General features: G+C 44.5%; 2 protein-coding genes across 3 annotated transcripts in view; one reads left to right on the top strand and one right to left on the bottom strand.

The window, feature by feature from the left end:
- The window catches only part of PHAF1 (phagosome assembly factor 1), a 63113-nt gene extending 46726 nt beyond the window's left edge, over nt 1-16387 (top strand). For both annotated transcript variants that reach the window (XM_044663230.1, XM_044663229.1), the window contains 8 exons: nt 4576-4709; nt 5198-5281; nt 6285-6367; nt 8075-8118; nt 9605-9648; nt 10391-10449; nt 12989-13061; nt 14484-16387. In XM_044663230.1, the coding sequence (XP_044519165.1) occupies nt 4576-4709; nt 5198-5281; nt 6285-6367; nt 8075-8118; nt 9605-9648; nt 10391-10449; nt 12989-13061; nt 14484-14570 (608 nt within the window). In that variant the 3' untranslated portion in view covers nt 14571-16387. The remainder of the gene's footprint in view (nt 1-4575; nt 4710-5197; nt 5282-6284; nt 6368-8074; nt 8119-9604; nt 9649-10390; nt 10450-12988; nt 13062-14483) is intronic.
- Nucleotides 16388-18914: 2527 nt separating this feature from the next.
- B3GNT9 (UDP-GlcNAc:betaGal beta-1,3-N-acetylglucosaminyltransferase 9) lies at nt 18915-20117 on the bottom strand. The gene has a single exon (XM_044660599.1). It carries the CDS (start codon nt 20115-20117, stop codon nt 18915-18917), a length of 1203 nt encoding a protein of 400 aa, XP_044516534.1.
- Nucleotides 20118-20405: the final 288 nt, after the last annotated feature.

The following is a 20405-nucleotide window of genomic DNA, read 5'->3' as shown; positions in this document are numbered from 1 at the left end:
TGTTTCTATTTCAGAATTCTCACTCAGCTCTGGTCCATATATCAAAATATTTTAAAGTCCTCAATTTCATTAAAGAGCCATCTTACCCATCCACCCTCAACTAGGATTGTATTCAGCTTTGCAGTGTAAGTTATTCTTGGCTTTAAGCCTCTCTTTATCTTTTTGGTATATTGTATTCCAAAATCTCACTTTTATAATAGAAGTTTCCAGGTCATATATGATTCAGACTCTAGTTCCAAGCGTTTCTAAATGATTACAGTATTTTTTCTTTAGCATAAGAACTTTGAATATTGGCTGTAACTGGATTTAATATTTTCCTTTTTAGGGTTTCTTTAGGGAAGTTTATCAGTGGATTCTTGCTATCAATATAGTATTTAGCCTCTTTTTTAAATAATGGTTTTCATGGAATTCAGTGATTCTTAGATGATCTTTCCTTGATCAGTTTTCCAGGTCAGTTGTTTTTTTAATCTTCTGATTTTGTTCTAACATTTCTTGTAGTCTTTGATTTCAGTTTTGTCTGTTCTAGTTTTCAGAGAGTCTGTTAACTTCTATAAAGCTTACCAGTTTCTCTTCATCTAAAAATTTTTTTTTTCTTATTTCATTTCTTCTAGGTATTCATTTCTTATGGAAAGGTTGTTTTTTTTTTTTTTTTCCTTGTTTTAGTCACTGCTTGGAGTATTTATGGAGCTACTCCTTTGGGGATTTCTGGATCTTCAGTCATTTTTTTTGTATGTCTGTATTTCCTTAGATTTATTTCTCTCTCTTGCTTTAGTTCCTGAGTTGGTGCTAGAGCTATACTTTGGCCTCTGGTGTCTTTTGGGTAAGGTGATGGGCTCTGCTTAGTGTCATCCTGTCCTTTCCCAAACCTCCCAGGTTCCTGACTTCCTGTGCCAACTTTCACCTCCTGGAGTTAGGTTTTTGAATCTTTATTGTCCAGAGCTCTGGGTCTTCAGGATCTTCTGTGTCATGTTTGTAAAGAGCATTTGGGACCTCAGAGCCTTGGGATTTGGTTTGTCCCTATTGAAGCATTCTGAAGATTGCTTTGCTACTCTTTGTTGCTACTTCCCAGGGCTTCCAAGGTCCCCACCTTATGGTTCCCTTATTTGGTTCAGTTGGAGTTTTGTGTTCTTGAAAAGGAAATATTTGGGATCTGGGAGAGGTCTTCCATCTTAATCTGAAGTCAGTGTATGTTTTTAATGAGAAGAACCTTGGCAGAGGGTATAAAGAGATAGTTAGCCTTAGAGTCAGGGACACATGAGTTCAAGTCATGCTTCTGGCACATACTATGTCTGTGGACCTGGACAATTCACTCAACTTGGTGCCTCAGGTATTCATCTGATAGACTGAATTTCCTCCCTAGGAATTAGTATAATATGGTATCCTATAATAATTAGCAAAAGCACAGGTCAGAAGTAAAACAAAATGGTAGTAACTCTTTTTAAACTATTTAGTGACTTGAGGAGGATAGCAAAAAAAAAATCATGCTGCAGTCATAAGAATGGCTTGCCCAGTGAACTGAAGCTTCCAATCTATACAAAATTCTTTCAGATAGAAAATAACTAGTTAATAACATACAAGTCATTTCCAAATGTGTCTGTATAAAGTCATCTGTTATAACAAGCAAAGAGCAGCAGAATCAATACTGAAATAGAGCAAAAAAATTTTAAAATGAAAAGAGTATATGTGATTGAGGCAGCCCCAGCTTTACTTACTTAATCAAGCTGTTGTTATCAAAGAATGAGAAAAGAAATAGACTATTATAAATTTCTGAGACAGTTTACCAATATATAAATGTTAGCAAAAACAAAGTCCAGAAACTGCCTCAGCCAACAAGCAAAGCAAAGGATACTAGGAAGCCCATAGCAATACCACTTTTAATTGCAGACTCATTTGAAAAACCTTATAGAAGAAGATAATAGACAATTATGACCTGTTAATGAGGGTAAAACTTACCATCCAACCTAATAAAGCCGGGTCATCCTTAGAGTATCTTATACCACAACAGGATGAGACTAGGAGGCAAAATGAAAAAGATCTTGTCAAGATTTCTGTGACAAACTCTTCTTTACCTTCATTGACAGTCACCACACTCGACATTACAAGCACTGATACACTATATGAGGAAGTAGAAATGGCATTGAAACATTGAGCTCTGTACCACAGTCTGCTAGATATGACCTTATTCTGACATTGTTAAAGAATTAGCTCTCAAATACCTGAAAGAAAGGCTACCAAATGCTTAGAAAATAAGTTAGATCTTATTTTCCCAAAAAGGTGACCAATAAAATATCAATAACGACCAACCTATATGCCTACCAATTTTCATCTCTTCTGAGAATTCTTCTGTGAATAATCTTCATGTCAGTTGAAGGCAGCCTTGTTGAAAGTTTTAGAAGGAAATAGCAGAACTCATGTGCCCCAGGATTCTCCCTGAAACAAAGGCCCAACTTCTTTTCTTTTTTAAATTTTATTTAATTAATTGATCTAGAATATTTTTCCATGGTTACATGATTCATGTTCTTTCCCTCCATTTCCCCCTCTTTTACACCCCTCCTCCCCCCTGTAGCCAATGAACAGTTTCACTGGGTTTTATATATGTGGTTGATCAAGACCTATTTCTTTTTTATTAATATTTGCATTAGGGTGTTCACCTAGAGTTTAAATCCCCAATCATATCCCCATCAACCCATGTGATCAAGCAGGTGTTTTTCTTCTGTGTTTCTGCTCCCACAGTTCTTTCTCTGGATGTGGATAATGTTCTTTTTCATAAGTCCCTCAGAATTGTCCTGGATCATTGCATTGCTGCTAGTAGAGAAGTCCATTACATTCAACTGTGCCACAGTGTATCTGTCCCTGTGTATAAGGTTCCCCCGGTTCTGCTCCTTTCACTCTGCATCAATTCCTGGAGGTCTTTCCAGTTCACATGGAATTCCTCCAGTTCATCATTCCTTTTAGCACAATAGTATTCCATCACCAACAGATACCACAATTTATTCAGCCATTCCCCAATCAAAGGGCATCCCCTCATTTTCCAATTTTTTGCCACTACAAAGAGTGCAGCTATAAATATTTTTGTGCAGGTCTTTTTCCTTATTATCTCTTTGGGGTATAAACCTAGCAGTGGTATGGTGAATCAAAGGGCAGATGGTCTTTTAAAGCCCTTTGAGCATCCAACTTCTTTTTTAAGTATGTTTTATTTTGGTGCCTTTTCTTTATTATACAGTCATTGGTGGGAGAAACAGGGACCTCACCTGCCTCCAGATAAAAAATTAAGTAAAAGTATCTGTTGGCCACTTTAAAAAAAAACTCTTACCTTCTGTCTTAGAATCAATACTATCAGTTCCAAGGCAGAAGAGTGGTAAAGACTAGGCAGTTGGAGTTAGATGATTCATCCAGGGTCACATTTGAACCCACAATCTCTTGTCTCTTGACCTGACTCTATCCACTAAGCCATCTAGTTGCCCCTGTTGGCTGCTTCTAACAATGTTTACCACATTCTGTCTTAGTCCTCTTCTCTCAGCTAAGAGGTCAGATTTGTTTAGGTCTGCTCTCTGGGACCTTCTTTACTAAGCTCAGCTTCCATTTAGTAAACAGCTTTTATTTACATTGTTGGTATCATCTATTTAATTTTCTTGGTTTTCTTTTTTTTTTTTTCAATCTCCCATCAGTTCATTCCAGTCTTCCTGTCATCATTTAAAGTCATCATCTCTTACCACACAGTAGCACTTACGTGCTCACACGCCATAATGTCTTCAGTCATTCCCCAGTCAATAGGCACTCCCTTTCCCAGTTCTTTGCTATCACAGAGTGCTTCTATATTCAGAGAACTATCGTTTTAATGTAGGTGATAGAGGTGCTAGATAACTGAAAGTCATGGAATTCCAGGCACCAAAGAGTTAGAATTGGAAATCCTTCATAGAGCATGGAGAGACTTCTGGCAGGTGTGAAGAGGCATGAAAAGTATATTATCAGGCTTGTTCTAGAAAGCAGTGTCAAGGAGATAACCTGCAAGATTGGGATTAGAAGAGGAGGGTGACTGGTTACGGAGCAAAAGCAATATATAACTGATGGATACTCTTGTTTCATTGACATCTACAACAGTTCATCAAACATTTATTAAACACCTATTGAATGCAGAGCTACAATGGAAAGACATTGAGAAGAAGGTCCCTGGTACATCAAAGGAGTCTTTCGGAGAATTAGAAGGGAGAATGAGTCACAGAAACACAAGGAAGGGGTAGATTTTGATCTTGGAGGAGGTAACCATGTTCATAAGATTGTCAGCCTAGCAATGTGTTGACAGCATTTGTCACACTCCATTATAACTCTGGTCTGTTATTACATTGGCCCCAACTACTACTACTCACTGTACATGTGTCATTGGTTGGAGGAGTGAAATCTTCAGTTATTCTCCTGGGATTGCCCTGAACAGGACCTCACCCCTACTCTGCCCTGGAGAGCATTAGTGAATCCTGCTTTACCTATTCTCCTCTTTTTCCCCTCTACCCAAAACCACTTTCCCACAGCCCCTTGCCAGGTACCAGCAACCTAAATGCTTTCCTTGGTCTTCCATAGGTTGTGGCCCGGGAGTTTTAGCAGATGCCAAGATGCGAGTATTTGAACGTTCAGTGTACTTTGGAGATTCGTGCCAAGATGTTCTCAGTACTCTGGGCTCTCCACACAAGGTTTTTTACAAGTCAGAAGACAAGGTAGGAAAAAATAGCCAAGTGAAGTGGATTTTATTCATTTAGTGTTAAATTAATAACTAGTCGGAGCTTCATAAGTATAATTCTATGTCCCTGATACAAACTAAGAGTCTTCCTTATGGTCTTGGGTTTTCCACTGTGTGCACTTCCCTCTCTTCTGTTCCACTTCCTGTATTTAACAGTGCTACTCAACCCTCCCTACTTCAGGGGACCTTGTATGGTTAGCAGACTTGCTGTTTCTGCTCAAGTCAAGCAGTCCTCAGTAACTCAGATTCCATACATGATTTCTTCCCCATCAGTCAGCAAACTTCATCAATAGGATTTAGATCTAAGGTGGGATAGGTTTTTAGGATGCTTTTTAATAAATGAAATTTCAATATACAACCCAAGGGGGAACTTATTTTTTTAGCTTTTATAAATGCAATTTCAGAGATTTTACTTTATTCCATGAGCCTCAGTAACTGTTTGAATTTTGTTTTATTTTGTAACAGATGAAGATTCATTCTCCTTCTCCTCATAAGCAAGTTCCATCAAAGTGTAATGATTACTTCTTCAACTATTTCACACTTGGAGTGGTAAGTTATGATTCCTCAGACTTTAAGACTTGAAAAGACCTAAGGTTTTGTATGAGCACATTTTCCACCAGGGCACAGCACAGTGCCTCCAAATCTTTAAGTTTATTATTATCTCACAGGGAACTTCTGGTGATTGGACCTTCCTCATTTACCTAGGCTTGACCCCATGGACATGCATTTGGTCACACCAGGGTCACATGGGAAGGCAAAACCCCTGAGACACCACACTAAAGTGAGGCACCAGAAGGCTACTCTTAGGGTAGCTTGAGATTTCTCATTTGAACCATCACAAATGTCAGAATGGCTCAGATCCCAACCTTGACTATGGATTGGCTTTGTATGTAGTCAGGTGGCAAGAAAAAGGCCTATGTAGTGTGTACCAGAGAAGCAATCTTCCCTGTCCTCTCTCTTTTCTGTAGGTCTAGCCAAAGATAACACAGACCTGAATGAAGCCAGGAGAGAAGCCACATAGCAATAGCCAGCAGTTATTTACCACTTAGAGTCTAAGTTCTTTCTCATTATTGTTAGACTTTCAGTGACAGTTAAAGGCTTCTTTGTTTAAGACCCCATTCTTAGCACTATAATGAGATATTCTGTGAGTCCAAGCTCTTGGTCCAGATTTCTCCCTGGACTTCTCTTATCCATCACAGAAGATTGAGAGTATAAATTACATACAGTGGTAGGAAGACAAGAGATGAGAGCAATGGCTGGCATTTAGATAGCACTCTAGAAATATTACTTCATTTGATCCTCATAATAACCCTGGGAAGTAGTTGCTATTATTGTCCCCTTTTTACAAATGGGGAACTGATGGAGGGGAGTGACTTGCCAGGCCTACAGCTAGGAAATTTTGATTTTTGAATTCAGGTCTTCCTGACTAGATCCAGTGCTCTTCATTGTAGCCTAGTAATTCACCCGCATCCAGCAGTGTTTAGGATCTAGCTAGGTTTCTTATTCACAAGCTAACTTTCCTTCTTGTTTCAAGCCTCTGTTTTTTCTGTAGGATATTCTCTTTGATGCAAATACACACAAAGTGAAAAAATTTGTCCTCCACACCAATTACCCTGGGCATTATAACTTCAACATGTGAGTATGCTTGTACCCTCTTAGGACACGGGTTTTTGGAATGACACACCAGTCTTGGCTATGCCAGAAAGCAGGCCATCAGGGTTTTACTTTTTGACTTTGGGAAATCTGTATAAATGTTGATTCCTGGCAAGGGTGAGATTCCCTAGTGACTTGTACCAGGGAACCAAACACAAAAGCTGATCCCCAGGCAACAGCTGCTTGGCAGCTTTGTGCAAATGCTTTCTCCATCCTTCACTATAAACCATTCTGCCCTCACTTAAATGTTACTAGATTTGGGGGGCAGCAGGGGATGGGGTGGAGGAGAAAAATGCAGTGGGAGCATTTTTCTAGAGACTCTTAATACCAGTGGTTCTAACTGCCTGACTTGAAGGAAATAACCTTTTGACTGGCTCCAGATTGACCCTAAAGCCAAGATACTTTTCCCTTTATATGTATGTACTAGTTTTCTTGATTTAAGTCTTAGCCACTAAACTTCACTCCTTTTCTGGCTCCCCAAAGTCTTATCAACCAGCATCTTGGAAGTAAAGATGGGACGAAATGAATTTTCCCCCCCATCCCTTTCCAGGTTTCTTTTATAATGAATATTTCACTGTTAATGCTTTAGGCTTCTGTGTCCTACGTGCTGTCTTGTATTAAGAACATAGAAAGCCATGTTAAGTATTTTCAGAGTTCTCTTTTGATGTGAGACTTTCCTAAGACAGTAAGCCTGATTAAGGAAGCCTCAATAATGTGTCAGGTTGCTCAGGCCTAGCATCCAGGTCTCCTGATTTTTAATCTAGTGCCCTTTCCATTACATAAGGCTGCCGATGTAGGAGAAGTATTTAGATACCTCCTGAGCCTTACCTGTTTTCCTTCTGCTTTAACTAAAAAAACCTAGAACCAGTTACTGCAGTAACTGGGATCCTCACACGAGCAAATATAACCCTGTTTAATTGTAAGAGTTGCCAGGTTTCCACTTGACCTTAATGATATCATCGGTCTTTGATGGGAAGGTTGACATTATGTTGTTTTTTTACACCCTTACCTTCTGTCTTAGAATCAATACTAAGTGTCTGTTCTAAGGCAGAAGAGCAGTAAAGGCTAGGCAGTGGGGGTTATATGACTTAAGTTAAGGGTCACATAGCTAAGAGGTATCTGAGGCCACATTTGAACCCAGGTCCTCCTGTCTCTAGGCCTGGCTCTCAATCCTCTGAGCCACCTTGCTTTCCTGACATAGTGTCTGTGATGGTCATATGTTGAACCCTGGTTTGAGCACCAGCAAAACATTTCATTATGTACTGCTGCTGCTGCTGGGGATCAGAAACAGGATGCTTATAGAATAAGAACAGTTTTAAAAGGAACAATTTTGAAAGAATCAAGAGCTGTGATTGACATCATAATCAAGCATGATGCTTAAGGCCTAATGAGGGAGAATGCTGCCACCTCCTGACTCAGGGGGATAGTCTGATATGCTGAATGAAATACATGCTTATGGGCATGTAGGTTTAACTGTGTTTATTTGTACCAAGAGTTTTGTTTTTCTTTTTTCCCAGTTTAGGAATTGAGGGGAAAAATATTAATGCTTGATAATTGAAAAATTTAAAAAATTTTCATTTAAAAAACCACTGATGGTCAGAAGGCCAGGATTTAGCTACTCTGCGCAGTCAGCTTTGCTGCCTGAGTATTTCTAGCCCTTGACTCTGTCTGTGTGTCTTCTCTCTGCAGCTATCACCGCTGCGAGTTCAAGATCCCCCTGACCATTAAGAGAGGTAAGCAGTATCTCTTACAGTCAGAGGAAGACAGGAACACCTCCCCTCTTCTCTTGTTGAGGCAAACCCTTTTATACTCCAAGTGACTTGTGGAAGGAAAGGACGAGAACTAGCTTGTTCTTTTAGCACCATTCCTGGCTTTCAGATAATTTTCCCTGGTGCTACATACCACTATGTACAGATATGTTAAAGAATAAATTAAGGTAGAGGGTATAAGCTAATTCCCATTTACCAGATGAGAGAACTGAGGCCTAGTGAGGGGGAATGATTTGCTCTGGGTTAAAATGAATAGGAAGAAGACTCAGGACTTGAATCCTGGTCTTCAAAGTTCAAAGCCAGACCTTACTAATACTCCAACGTGCCATATTAACTTGTCTTTGCTAAGTCTGAGAGATACCCATGAAACTGTAGTGGCTTCTGCTGCCTCAGCTCAGAAGCCAGAGCTACCCTGGTAACTGTTCAGGAGGAAGGATCTGTCATCATTACCAATGGCAGGAGTATTGAGCTTTTTTACTGTAACTCCATCACTGTATAGCTTCTACCCTATTCTGGGCACAACATTGCAATAGTCACTATTCCTCTTGACCTTAATTATCTGGACTTCTCTTCTCAGTCTCATTCCTTACCACATCCTTCCATTCAACCCTGCCCATTCCAGATAGACTTCTGTCCTTTGACTTCCAAGCAGGCCTCCTGGGATGAGATGGGCTATACTTTATTTCCTCAGGGGCTCAGAGCCCCTCTCTATATTTAAGTGGCCCTCCTAGGGACCAGACCCTTTGCTTCTCCCCTAATTAGCCTTATTATAGTCTGCTTCAGGTTCAAAGTACAGGTGGGTCCTGGGCTAGGAGAAACCACCTCCCATCCAAAGTCTTCTGGCAGCCACTTGTAAGAGATCTTCACAGCTGTCCAAGGCTGGGGAAGGACTAAAAGCTGATGGACTTGCTTAGGGAAAATATGTGTTTTTTTTTCTTTCTACAAATACTTAAGAGCTCTCTAAATAATTTTGTTTGCAAGAGTATTTCTTAGCTATGTCCCAAACTCCTAGAATACACAGCCTTTATAGCAAACCTTAAAAGATATTTTGTCAGGGGCAGCTGGGTGGCTCAGTGGATTGAGAACCAGGCCTAGAAATGGGAGGTCCTAGGTTCAAATATGGCCTCAGAAACTTCCTAGCTGTGTGACCCTGGGCAAGTCACTTAACCCCCATTGCCTAGCCCTTACCACTCTTCTGCCTTGGAGCCAATACATAGTATTGATTCCAAGAAGGAAGGTAAAGGTTTTAAAAAAAAGATATTTTGTAGAGGAGGCCTGGGTAATGGGAAGCCACTTGCCCAGTTCCCCACAGCTAGTAAGGGCCAATGCTAAGATTTGAACCAAGGTCTTCTGACTCCAGATCTTCTACTTGGCTACTGGAACCTAACTTGACAACCAGCCCCTTATTAGACAGTTTCCCAAAGGTCTGTTTTTTTTATTCTTTCCTCAGAAAGTGCTGATTGTCAGACTGAGACCTGCACAACCTATAGCAAGGTAAGTTCTCTTAGCCATGCAGAATGGGGACCCGAGCCATTGAGAAGTCTAGAGCCAGGCAGCATATAAGGCTCTCTGAGCAGTGACCACTATCTTTATCTTGTACTGATGGATCACCCTAGCTGTGGAGAGCAGAAGTCTGGCTGCCAGTAATATCTGCACCTTCCTCCATCTTGATTTCAGAAATTTAGGCCTCAGATCCTAAACTCTGTCCTGAGGTTTATTGGGTAGAGGCCACTGGCAAGCTTCCAGCCAGTATATCCCAATATGGACAGCCTGCAAGTTCAAACTGGAAAGACCTAGAAAACTAGAAAAAAACTGGAAAACAAGGAAAGTTCAAACAGAAAGAATTATCAGTGTTGTCATGACTTTAGCAAACATGCAGTCATACTCCCTCAGTTGACAGAGAAAGAAACTAAGGCCAAAACAGATGGCTTGACTGTTGATAGTCACACAGCTGATGCCTCCTGACTTTCAGTCCAGCATACTTCCTACTATGCCACAGTGCTTCTAAACACTCAGTATCTCCATATTTCTGCTTTAAGACCAAACCTAACACCTTAACTTTCCCCATGTGCAGCTTGCTGTGGCTTCCCTGAACCATTAGGCCATTCACTAAACTCCATAACCACAAAGAAGGTGTCAGGTTCTCAGGGTCATGGCAGCCTCCTTTCTGGGTAAGACTCAGGAAGAGAACCTAGTGCTTTCCTGACTTTTACCCTTTTGTGTTTCTGTGTTGCAGTGGGATAGTATCCAGGATCTCCTTGGACATCCTGTAGAGAAGCCTGTGGTGCTTCACAGGTGAGGCACTCCTTCTCCCCCTGCCCCTCCAGGCAGACCCCAAGGCAGAGAGATCACCTGTGTGTCCTCTTTTCCTTATACGAGGACCCAAGCCTATAAGCTTTAAGCCAGGAAAAACAAAGCCAGCCCTGTTGGAAGAAATCATAATGTTCATGGAAGTTAACACCATGCCCCTTCCTTCAGCCAGCAAATTTTGCCTATTTTTTGAATAGTTCATATACTTAAAATGTACAAAATGGGATAAAGGTACATAACCTTTCTTTTGGGGATCCACCCAACACACTTTACCCTCCACACGATAAAATCACTTCTCCATCCTAGTGTCAGGATCTAGAGCTGGAGGGGGATACATTAGAGATCATGTTTTGATTGAGAGCTGGAGACCATCTAGTTCTAGTCCAGCCATATCATTTTTTAGTTAAGAGACTGAAGCCCTGAGAGGTTACATGCCTAGCCCAGTGTCATATAGGGAATAACCAGCAGAGTATTTGAGGTTATCTGATTTTGAATCCAGGACTTTTTCTACTGCACTGTATTATTGCCTCACTATTTTCATGATTTCTTTGATTACAAATCAAGGCCATGAGTCCAAGTTCCATATTTGGACAGGCCCTATACTATGTAAGAGCTCAACAATGCAATTTCTCTAGGAACTGAATGTGACTTGTAGTGGCAGGTGTTTGATTGATTGATTGATTGATTGATTTATAGTTTTACTTATTTGTTTATTTTAGATTATTTTTCTATGGTTACATGATTCATGTTCTTTCCCTTCCCTCCTTCCACCCCACTCCTGTAGCCAACAAACAATTCCACTGGATTTTACATGTGCCATTGATCAAGACCTATTTCCATATTATTAATAATTGCATTAGAGTGATCGTTTAAAGTCTACATCCCCAATCATATCCCCTACAACCCCTGTGATCAAGCGGTTGTTTTTCTTCTGTATTTCTACTCCCACAGTTCTTTCTCTGGATGTGGATAGTGTTCTTTTCCCTCAGAATTGTCCTGGATCATTGCATTGCTGCTAGTAGAGAAGTCCATTACATTTGATTGTGCCACAGTGTATCAGTCTCTGTGTATAAGGTTCTCCTGGTTCTGCTCCTTTCACTCTGCATCAGTTCCTGGAGGTTGTTCCAGTTGACATGGAATTCCTCCAGTTCATTATTCATTTGAGCACAATATTATTCCATCACCAACAGATACCACAATTTGTTTACCCAATCAAAGGGCATCCCCTCGTTTTCCAGTTTTTTGCCACCACAAAGAGCACAGTTATAAATATTTTTGTACAAGTGTTTTTCCTTATTATCTCTTTGGGGTACAAACCCAGCAGTAGTATGGCTGGATCAAAGGGCAGGCAGTCTTTTAAAGTCCTTTGGGTATAGTTACAATTTTACTACATCCCCTCCAACATTTATTACTTTCCTTTACTGTCATATTAGCCAATCTGCTAGGTATGAGGTGGTACCTCAGAGTTGTTTTGATTTGTGTATCTCTAATTATAAAAGATTTAGAACACTTTTTCATGTGCTTATTGATAGTTTTGATTTCTTTGTCTGAAAACTACCTATTCATGTCCCTTGCCCATTTATTAATTGAGGAATGGCTTGATTTTTTTTGTACAATTGATTTAGCTCCTTATAAATTTTAGTAATTAGACCTTTGTCAGAGTTTTTTGTTATAAAGAATTTTTTCCCCAAATTTGTTTCCCTTCTAATTTTAGTTGCATTGGTTTTGTTTGTACAAAACCTTTTTAATTTAATGTAATAGAAATTATTTATTTTGCATTTTGTAATTTTTTTCTAATTCTTACTTGGTTTTAAAATCCCTCCCCTCCTAAAGATCTGACAAGTATACTATTCTGTGCTCACCTAATTTATTTATAGTTTCCTTCTTTATATTTAAGTCATTCACCCATTCTGAATTTATCTTGGTGTGAGGTGTGAGATGTTGATCTAAACCTAATCTCTCCCATACTGTTTTCCAATTTTCCTAGCAGTTTTTGTCAAATAGTGGGTTCTTGTCCCATAAGCTGGGATCTTTGGGTTTATCATACACTATCTTGCTGAGATCATTTACCCCAAGTCTCTTCCGCTGATCAGCCAGTATTGATTTAATAATAAATTGGCTACTAATTCCACCCAAGAGTATCATCAAGAAAAAGACTCACATACATACTTCACCCCCATCCCAACTTCCATTTATTTAAAGGCCACCTTGAGTATTAATCTTAACCTGATTTTAACTTTCCTTGGAGGAAATGGAAAGGGGTAGTATACTATGTGATTTGCCCCATAGGAATGACTACAATATTGGGATTATGCCTCCTCACCATTCACACAGCATACATGAGGAGGGCTGACCCTCTTCCTGAGCTTTCTTTTGGTGCTTTAGGATATGCTATCTTTTCTAGTGTTCATCCCAGCTCTCTCTTCCCTAGGTTCAGTTTCCTACCCTCCATTATCCCCAGATAAAGGTATCAACAGCCTCTCTGATGTCTCAACACTATCCCTTTTTTCTCTTCCTTCTGAAGGTCATCTTCACCAAATAACACAAACCCATTTGGGTCAACATTTTGTTTTGGACTACAGAGAATGATCTTTGAGGTGAGCAATTTTGGCTTCCCTTATTCTGAGAGGCTGGATTCAGTGTTGAGGCTAGACAGGGTTTTGTGTTGATAGGAGATTCATAATATTTGAGTATGTGATTTTATTTGAACTAAATGCATCCCTTCCTTCATTCCTGTTATAAGTGCCTTAAAGGAAAGGATTGTCTTTGACATCTTTGTAACTTTTCAGGGTATAATTATTCTTGCACCAAATGATATCTGATAAATGTTGAAAGCCCTGATAGTATTTGCAAAGCTTTGTGCTCAGTACTGAGAGATGGTCAGGCTCTGTTAATTACCTAATACTTGTTGACATTACCCACCTATTAACAGAGATGAACAATTCAGGATGCAAAATGAGACATGGCTGTTTTGCTCGCCTATCCATATTTATTACAAAGATTTTTTTCTTTTTAGTGGAGGAGGAGATGGGAAATAGAGGAAAACATTCATGTTAACTGGGGGGGTGGGAATGTAAAATAAGAGTTACATAAAAAATATCCATCAAATAAGACAAGATCCCTTCTTCAGAGGCCTTTCTGGTAAGGAAAGATAAGATGTGCCCATTGGCCCTTGTAGATGACTATAATACAAAGCCCAAGAACCTATGATCCCTGAATGCACATTCCCTACCATATATGTGATTTTTAATCTGGAAAGTTTGTGGTTTTTTTTTTTAAACCCTTACTTTCCATCTTAGAATCAGTCCTGTGTTTTGGTTCCAAGTCAGAAGAGAGATAAGGCCTAGACAGTGAGGGTTAAGTGACTTGTCAAGGGTCACATAGCTAGGAAGTGTCTGAGTCCAGTTCTGAACCAGGACCTCTCATCTCTAAGCCTGGCTCTCTGTCCACTGAGCCATCTAGCTGTTCCCTCTGGAAAGTATTTTAAAGATCTTCTAGTCTAGAGGTCCTTAACCTGGAGTCCATAGGCCCATAGATTTGGGAGCGGACCCTATGACTTGGAATTATTACTATTTGATAGCTATATTTCAATATAATTGATTGCTTTTGTTATACTATACGTTTTGTTTTATGTATTTAAAAATGCTCTTCTGAGGTGTCTGAAGCCCTTCACCAGCCTCCCAAAGGAGTCCATGACACAAGATCAAGAATTCCTGGTGTCATCTAACCTCCTTATTGTACAGATGAGCAGTGGGGTGGTTTGAGCAGATTTGATGCATGGAAGGGATCCTGGGTTCTTGGACTTTTCAGGTCAGAAGAAACCTTAGACTTAGAACATAAGAGTTGAAAGGTCCCTTAGATCTTAGGCCAGAAGGTCAGAGCTGGGAGGGACCCTACAGCTTAGTTGAGTTGTAGCCTGGTCAAGCCTGGGTGGCTCCATCTTGTCAAGGCCAGCCAGTAGCATCCAAGTTGGTGATATGTGTGGGGGCTGGCTCTGACTTTTCCCTTTCCCTGCCCAGGTCATGCAGAACAACCACATAGCATCAGTGACCCTGTATGGCCCACCCAAGCCCAGCACACACATGAGGACAGCAGAGCTCCCGTAAAGGACAGCCCTTCTTCTCCTCAGCCCTCCCCAGGCCTCTTGGGGATGCCACCTGACCATACAGCGTGCCTTGATTTGCTGCCACTTGGAGAAGAGGGAGCACTAAGTGGCTTTTTCTTTCTTTTTACCCTCCTGGTGGCAGCGCAGAGTGGTAGCCCTTGACTCTTCCCAGCAATATGGAAGCTGTGGTGAAAGGACTGGACTTAGGGGTGCGAGGGCTCAGACCGTCCCATTATCTTTTCCTCCCAGCCTGGTCAGCCCTGCTCCCAGGGGCCGACTGTCTTCTTCCCTGGCAAGATGGGTCAGGTTGGGGCGGGCAGGGTGGCACAACAGCTGAGGGCACAAAGTGACTGCAGAGATTTAGAAGCACAAACTCTGAACCTTGAAGCATCTGGACACAGGTATCAATTAGTCCGTGTGTTTGTGTTGCCATGTTGATGTAGTAGTCACATTTAAGAAAGCAAAGTTATATCTACTTCTATATAAACCTATATCTACATAGAGCACATCCACCAGTTGTTGTGGGGCCCACAGGACAAGCATATGTGTCCTGGCTTCTGGCACCGGGTGAATCTCTGTGTAACTTTCAAACTACAAGCAAGTCGCATGTGCGTATTACTTGGTTGTGACATTTGCACTACATCCACTTTAATGACTTGATAACTAACTTCGTTAACTCCGAAGAGGCTCTTCTGTGGTCTGGACTGGCTGGCAACCAGGCTCGGATTCCACTTAGATGCGCTTTAAAGTTTAGATAGAAACCTATTCTGAAGAGCAAGTGGTCCCTTCTGTTTCTGGTTCTCCCTTCCCCATGGAAACCATCCTCGTTGGAACGGTGCATCTTTTCCATTGTTCCTTTTATCTTTCAGTCTAAGCCGACCTTGTCCAAGGTCAGAGCCTCCTCGATGGTTCTGGGACAACTTTGGCCCCAGAACTCAAGCCCTTACCACTGACGGGAAAGGGAGAGAATGAGGAGTTGCCCTCTCCTGGGCATGTTTTCATCCTTCCATCCCTTCTGCATCTTTTATTTAATGCCAAAGTTTTCGCCAAAGACATCTTCTCCCTCTGTTACATTTCAGCATTCTGTACAGTTTATTCCCCTAACCCCTTTCTGAAGAGGTTCCTCACCCGAAGATCTCGACATACTCTTCTAGCTGGACCAGGAGGCTGGACCGGGGATTTGGAATACCCCTATACAGGTCTCTTTGGGGAAAGTAGAGTCTCTGAAAATAATTAACCCTTTTTAGGAGAGAAAAAACAAATTGACAAGAAATGTATAATTTTATCCCATTTTTAATATTTTGATGTAGCAACTTGTGATACATAGACAACAATTTTGTGAGGTTTTTCAAATGTGTGTACAGATTTTTGTAAATAAGACATTTTTGTAACTTTAACTCATGTACAGTATAATCCTGAATAGTTTACTGATGAATGAGAAAGGAGCCTGGTACCTATTGTTTTTGGATCCAGGACCAGGAGGAGCAAGGAGAACAGTGCTGTGCGTGTGTTGTGTGTATGCGTGTATGTGTATGGGATCCCTGTTACCAAACTGTCTTCCCATGGGCTGTGGCATTTTAGACTGTCCGACCGAAACCACAGTTGGGAATCCACCTGCCAAGGGCTAAGGAAAGAAAGGACTGTTAGGAGCTGCCCTTCTCCAAGTTGGCCCCCTTGCCTGCTTCCCCACCTGTCCTCGGCCTGCCCTGTTACCCCTCCTTGCCTTCTAGTCGCCTTTGTACATTCCCCAGAGGTGCATGTGTCCTGAAAGGCTAATAAATTGGCACTCAGCTCTTGGGCACTGGTTGGAGCCCGGCACAGTGACTGGGTGTGATTGCTTTGGGGGCATGTGCTTTTGGTGACTTTCTGGGCATGCAATCAGTGGTCTGGGAGGACGTATTCTTGTACCTGCCAGAAACTTAGCTCATTTGGGCTGGGCAGAGAGGGATTCCTGCCACCCCTCCCTGGGGCCAGAGTGATGGACGCAGCAGCCCTGTCCTCAGATGTGAGCAGGTCAGTGGTCAACCCACCTTCCCAGGAAGGGAACACGTTCCCTCTTGACATGTAAGGGGGCCACAGATGTGAGTCATCTTTTTCAAGGGTCTTTCCTTGTCTCTTAACTGACATTTGCCTGTGCTTCTCCATCGTGTTATCTTATCACCAGGTTGCATCTAGATATGTGCCCAGAGTCCCCAACAAACTTGTCTGCTTGGGGGGCAGCTGGGTAGCTCAGTGGATGGAGAACCAGGCCTAGAGACAGGAGGTCCTAGGTTCAAATGTGATCTCAGACACTTCCCAGCTGTGTGACCCTGGGCAAGTCACTTGACCCCCATTGCCCACCCTTACTGCTCTTCTGCCTTGGAGCCAATACATAGTATTGATTCTGAGCCGGAAGATAAGGGTTTAAAAAACAAAAAGTTTGTCTACTTGCTGTAGACTAACTCCTCTGACCCCCAGCTTTCTCACACCAGAGCCTGTGTGTTAGGCCTCAGGCCCAGCCTCTGTCTCAGGACAAGAAGGAACAGACCCCCTCATCAGCCCCCATCTCCCCACCCCTTCTTTGCACTTTTCTGTAATCAGTAAATGACTGACCTAGGCCAGCCTCCTCCCCCCAAGCTAGAGCCTACCTTGGTCACAGTGACTTTGTGCACAAGCTCTCATCTTGGAGCCCAGATCCCCACTGGCTTTTCAGTCAGTAGAACTCACACAAAACTAATCTTGGTCCTACCTATCAGGCTTAGTAGACCATGGTTCTGCCATTAACTCTCCCAAGCTGGGTTACCTTGGACAGGTCATTTCCCCGCCAGCCTGCAGAGACCTAGGCTTCTTCCAGCCATAGACCATTCCAGGAAAATGTTCAATGAAATAAACTGACTAAATGACTACTTTGTGCAAGACCCTGGTTGGGGCAGGCAGGGCTGGAATAACGAGGACGGGGATAGAGTGAGTGCAAAGACAGGGAGGTTGAGGATGGGGAAAGATCTGGGGCAAGCTCTTTGAATCAAAGAATGTTGCTGCTGGAGAAAACCTAAAACTGTGAGTCACAGAGCTAGAAGGGATCTCCAAGAATTGGAGCTGGCTCATTGCACACTCGAGGGAAATGACTTCCCCACTGCCCTTCCAGGGCCGAGACCCACAGTGGGATTGTTCAGCAGTTTGTGTCCAGTTGGACAAGTCAACCTCTTGGACCCCTCTTTCCTCCACCTGAAATGAGGGGCCTGGCCCCAATGACCTTTCATCCCCAAATCTATGATGCCGGTCCAGTCCCCATTACTTGGTCCTGATTCTTCCAGATACTGAAAGTTGGCTGAAATAGCCTGTCCTCTAGGAACAAACTCCTTGGAGGCAGGCGAGCTGGGTTGGCCTGTCAGGGGAGAGGACAAAGCCCGTTCAGGGGTTTGGGGATTGGCAGCCAATCAAGAGGCTTTATTAGGCATTTAACTACACCCATGCCAGGCACTGGGATACAGATTAAACTGCCAGGGAACAAGAAGGGTTAGGGCTGGAAGCCGAGGGACCCCTCCATCCACCTACATTCCTCAATGTGCACAGGCACAAATCCACCTACACACTCCCCTGCCTGAAGAGCAGCCTGCATTCTTCCACTGCTGCTGGCCTCCAGGTGGGACTGGGCACTGACCTGGGGCTGAAGGAGGAGAAATAAGGGATGGAAGGGGTAAAGGGAGGCCAAAAAGAGCTGGAGTAGGGAAAGGCTGAGCCAGACGCCCTCCGCTCAGAGTGACACAGCTGGAATTCCTGGCTCCAGGCACCAGAAGCTGGCCTGGGTTCCTTCTATTCTCCATGACTAGACTGGGATGATGGGATCTGGGGCCAACTGCTGTCCAGGCCTTGAGAGCAGACCATTGGGCAGCAGACCAATCCGGGTGGGCCAAGTATAAAAGCTGCCTCTCCCTGCAGCAAGCTCAGCCCAGCCCGAGGAGGTCACCGGTGTGAGCAGGGCTCCAAACGGGGCCTCCACCAAGCTTGAGCTCTTCTGCCTGTTGGGAAAGGAATGGGGTTCTGCAGAGCCTGGTGCCTCCCCCCCTTAGCAAGTAACCTGTAGGTCTCATTCCTATCCACATGCACACGGGTTCCCCCGTGAAATGTGAGCTCCTTGTGGGCTTTTGTCCTGGCAGGGACACATGTTCGTGGGTGGACTGGCGCGTCTTCCTGCCCTGCTAGCACCAGAGATTTAAAAGGGAGCGTGATGCGGGCAGGCAGAGGATTTAACGCTAGAGGGGCCTTCGTCCTACAGGCTAAGAACCTAGCAAGGCTCTGAACCCCGCGGCACAGCGGTGCCGGGTTCGAATCTCCGGTTCTGGTCCCACCACGGGTGGCTCTGCGGCTAGGAGCCCCAGCGGAAGGGCTTCGGGGCAGTACGGACACGGGCGCAGTCGGGCCCCGGCACGGCGTGCAGCATCTGCCACATGAGCCAGATATCAGCGGCTGACAGGCCGTGCACCAGCACGAGCTCCCTGTAGAAGCAGGGGTCGAAGGTGCGCAGGTGCGGAGCTGCAGAGGGCCGCGCTATGCCGAAAGTGCGGAAGGCCTGGTGTGGCTCTGGCGGCAGGCGAAGGCGCTGCAGGCACATGCCCAGGAAGACGTCGTCGATGGGGAAGAGCTCCACCTGGGCGCAGGCGGCCGCCAGTCTTCGGAGCGTGGCCCCGGACAGCACGAAGCCGCCGCCCCCCGCGTAGGCCGGATAAGCGCCCAGCCCGTACACGCCCTCGGGGATGTAGTATTTGCTGTCCCGAGCGCGGATGGGCCGCGCCTGCAGGATCACGTCCCCAGCCAGCAGGTCCTGGGCCGGGTCCCGCGTCGCCACGAACTCCAACAGGTTCTCCACGTGCACAAAGACGTCGTCGTCGCCCTTGAATACGAAGCGTGCTTCGGGACAGAAGGTGGACGCCCAGTCCAGGAAGTGGATCTCCTTCAGGGTCAAGTTGAAGAAGGTGTCGTCGAAGGCCCAAAGCAGAATGTCCCCATAAGCGCGCCCCTCTGCCCGAAGCAAGTTCTCCTGGGCCTGCATCCCGAGCCCTGCCGCGCCCCGGGGCATGCCCAGCAGGAAGATCCGGCGCACCCGCGCCCCGCTTACGTCGCCCTCGGCGCCCCACGTCTTGCGCACAACCTCCCTGCGCTCGAAGTCAGCGGCCACCGACTTGACCGCAATAAGCAAGTCCGGCCCCGGACCGCCTCGCAGCCCCCTACACTTCTGCGGCTGATTGATCAGGAGCGGAAAGCGCCTCTTGTCCTTGGCCTGCAGGTAGCGCCGGAAGTCAAAGGGCCCCGAGGGCGTCGGAGGCTCCGGCGTATCCGCCTCATAGATAGGGAGCGCTGCCCCGGCTGCTGGGAAGGCGCGCGCCACCTCTGGCCCCCAGCCAGGGCGCGTGGGGAAGGGCGGCGGGGCTGGGACGGTGACCATCCCATCCCGGGCGCTGGCCAGGCTGGCCGAGGGGGTCCCTGGCTCCCTCTGCGAGTAAAGGAGCAAACAGAGCGCCGTGCCCAGGAGCAAGGTGAGCGCAGCGTCCGCCTTCCGCCTCAGCCTCATGATCTTGGCCCCCCGGAGCCTAGGTGAGAGCCCGCGCCTCCGGTGACCTCCTGCGGGGAGAGGGAGAGCACAGCTGGCGAATCTCCTCCTAGCATAGAAAAATTCCTCTTCTCCCCTGCCCACCTGCAAGACCTAGGGAAGGGGGGTGAGATGAAGCACGTTTCAGCCTATCCCGGGGTACAGCCCAAGCCCCAAAGCCCCTCGCCCCCGCCCCCACTCCCACCTCCCGGAGCTGCTTCCTTTTTTTCTGGAATACCGAGCCCTGGGGTAGCCGTGGGGCTCAGGGGG

The sequence above is a fragment of the Gracilinanus agilis genome, chromosome 2 (genome assembly GCF_016433145.1).
Source record: "Gracilinanus agilis isolate LMUSP501 chromosome 2, AgileGrace, whole genome shotgun sequence".
Classification (NCBI taxonomy): domain Eukaryota; kingdom Metazoa; phylum Chordata; class Mammalia; order Didelphimorphia; family Didelphidae; genus Gracilinanus; species Gracilinanus agilis.
The sequence above is the reverse complement of the archived record's forward strand: the minus strand, read 5'-3'. Positions and strand labels throughout refer to the sequence as shown.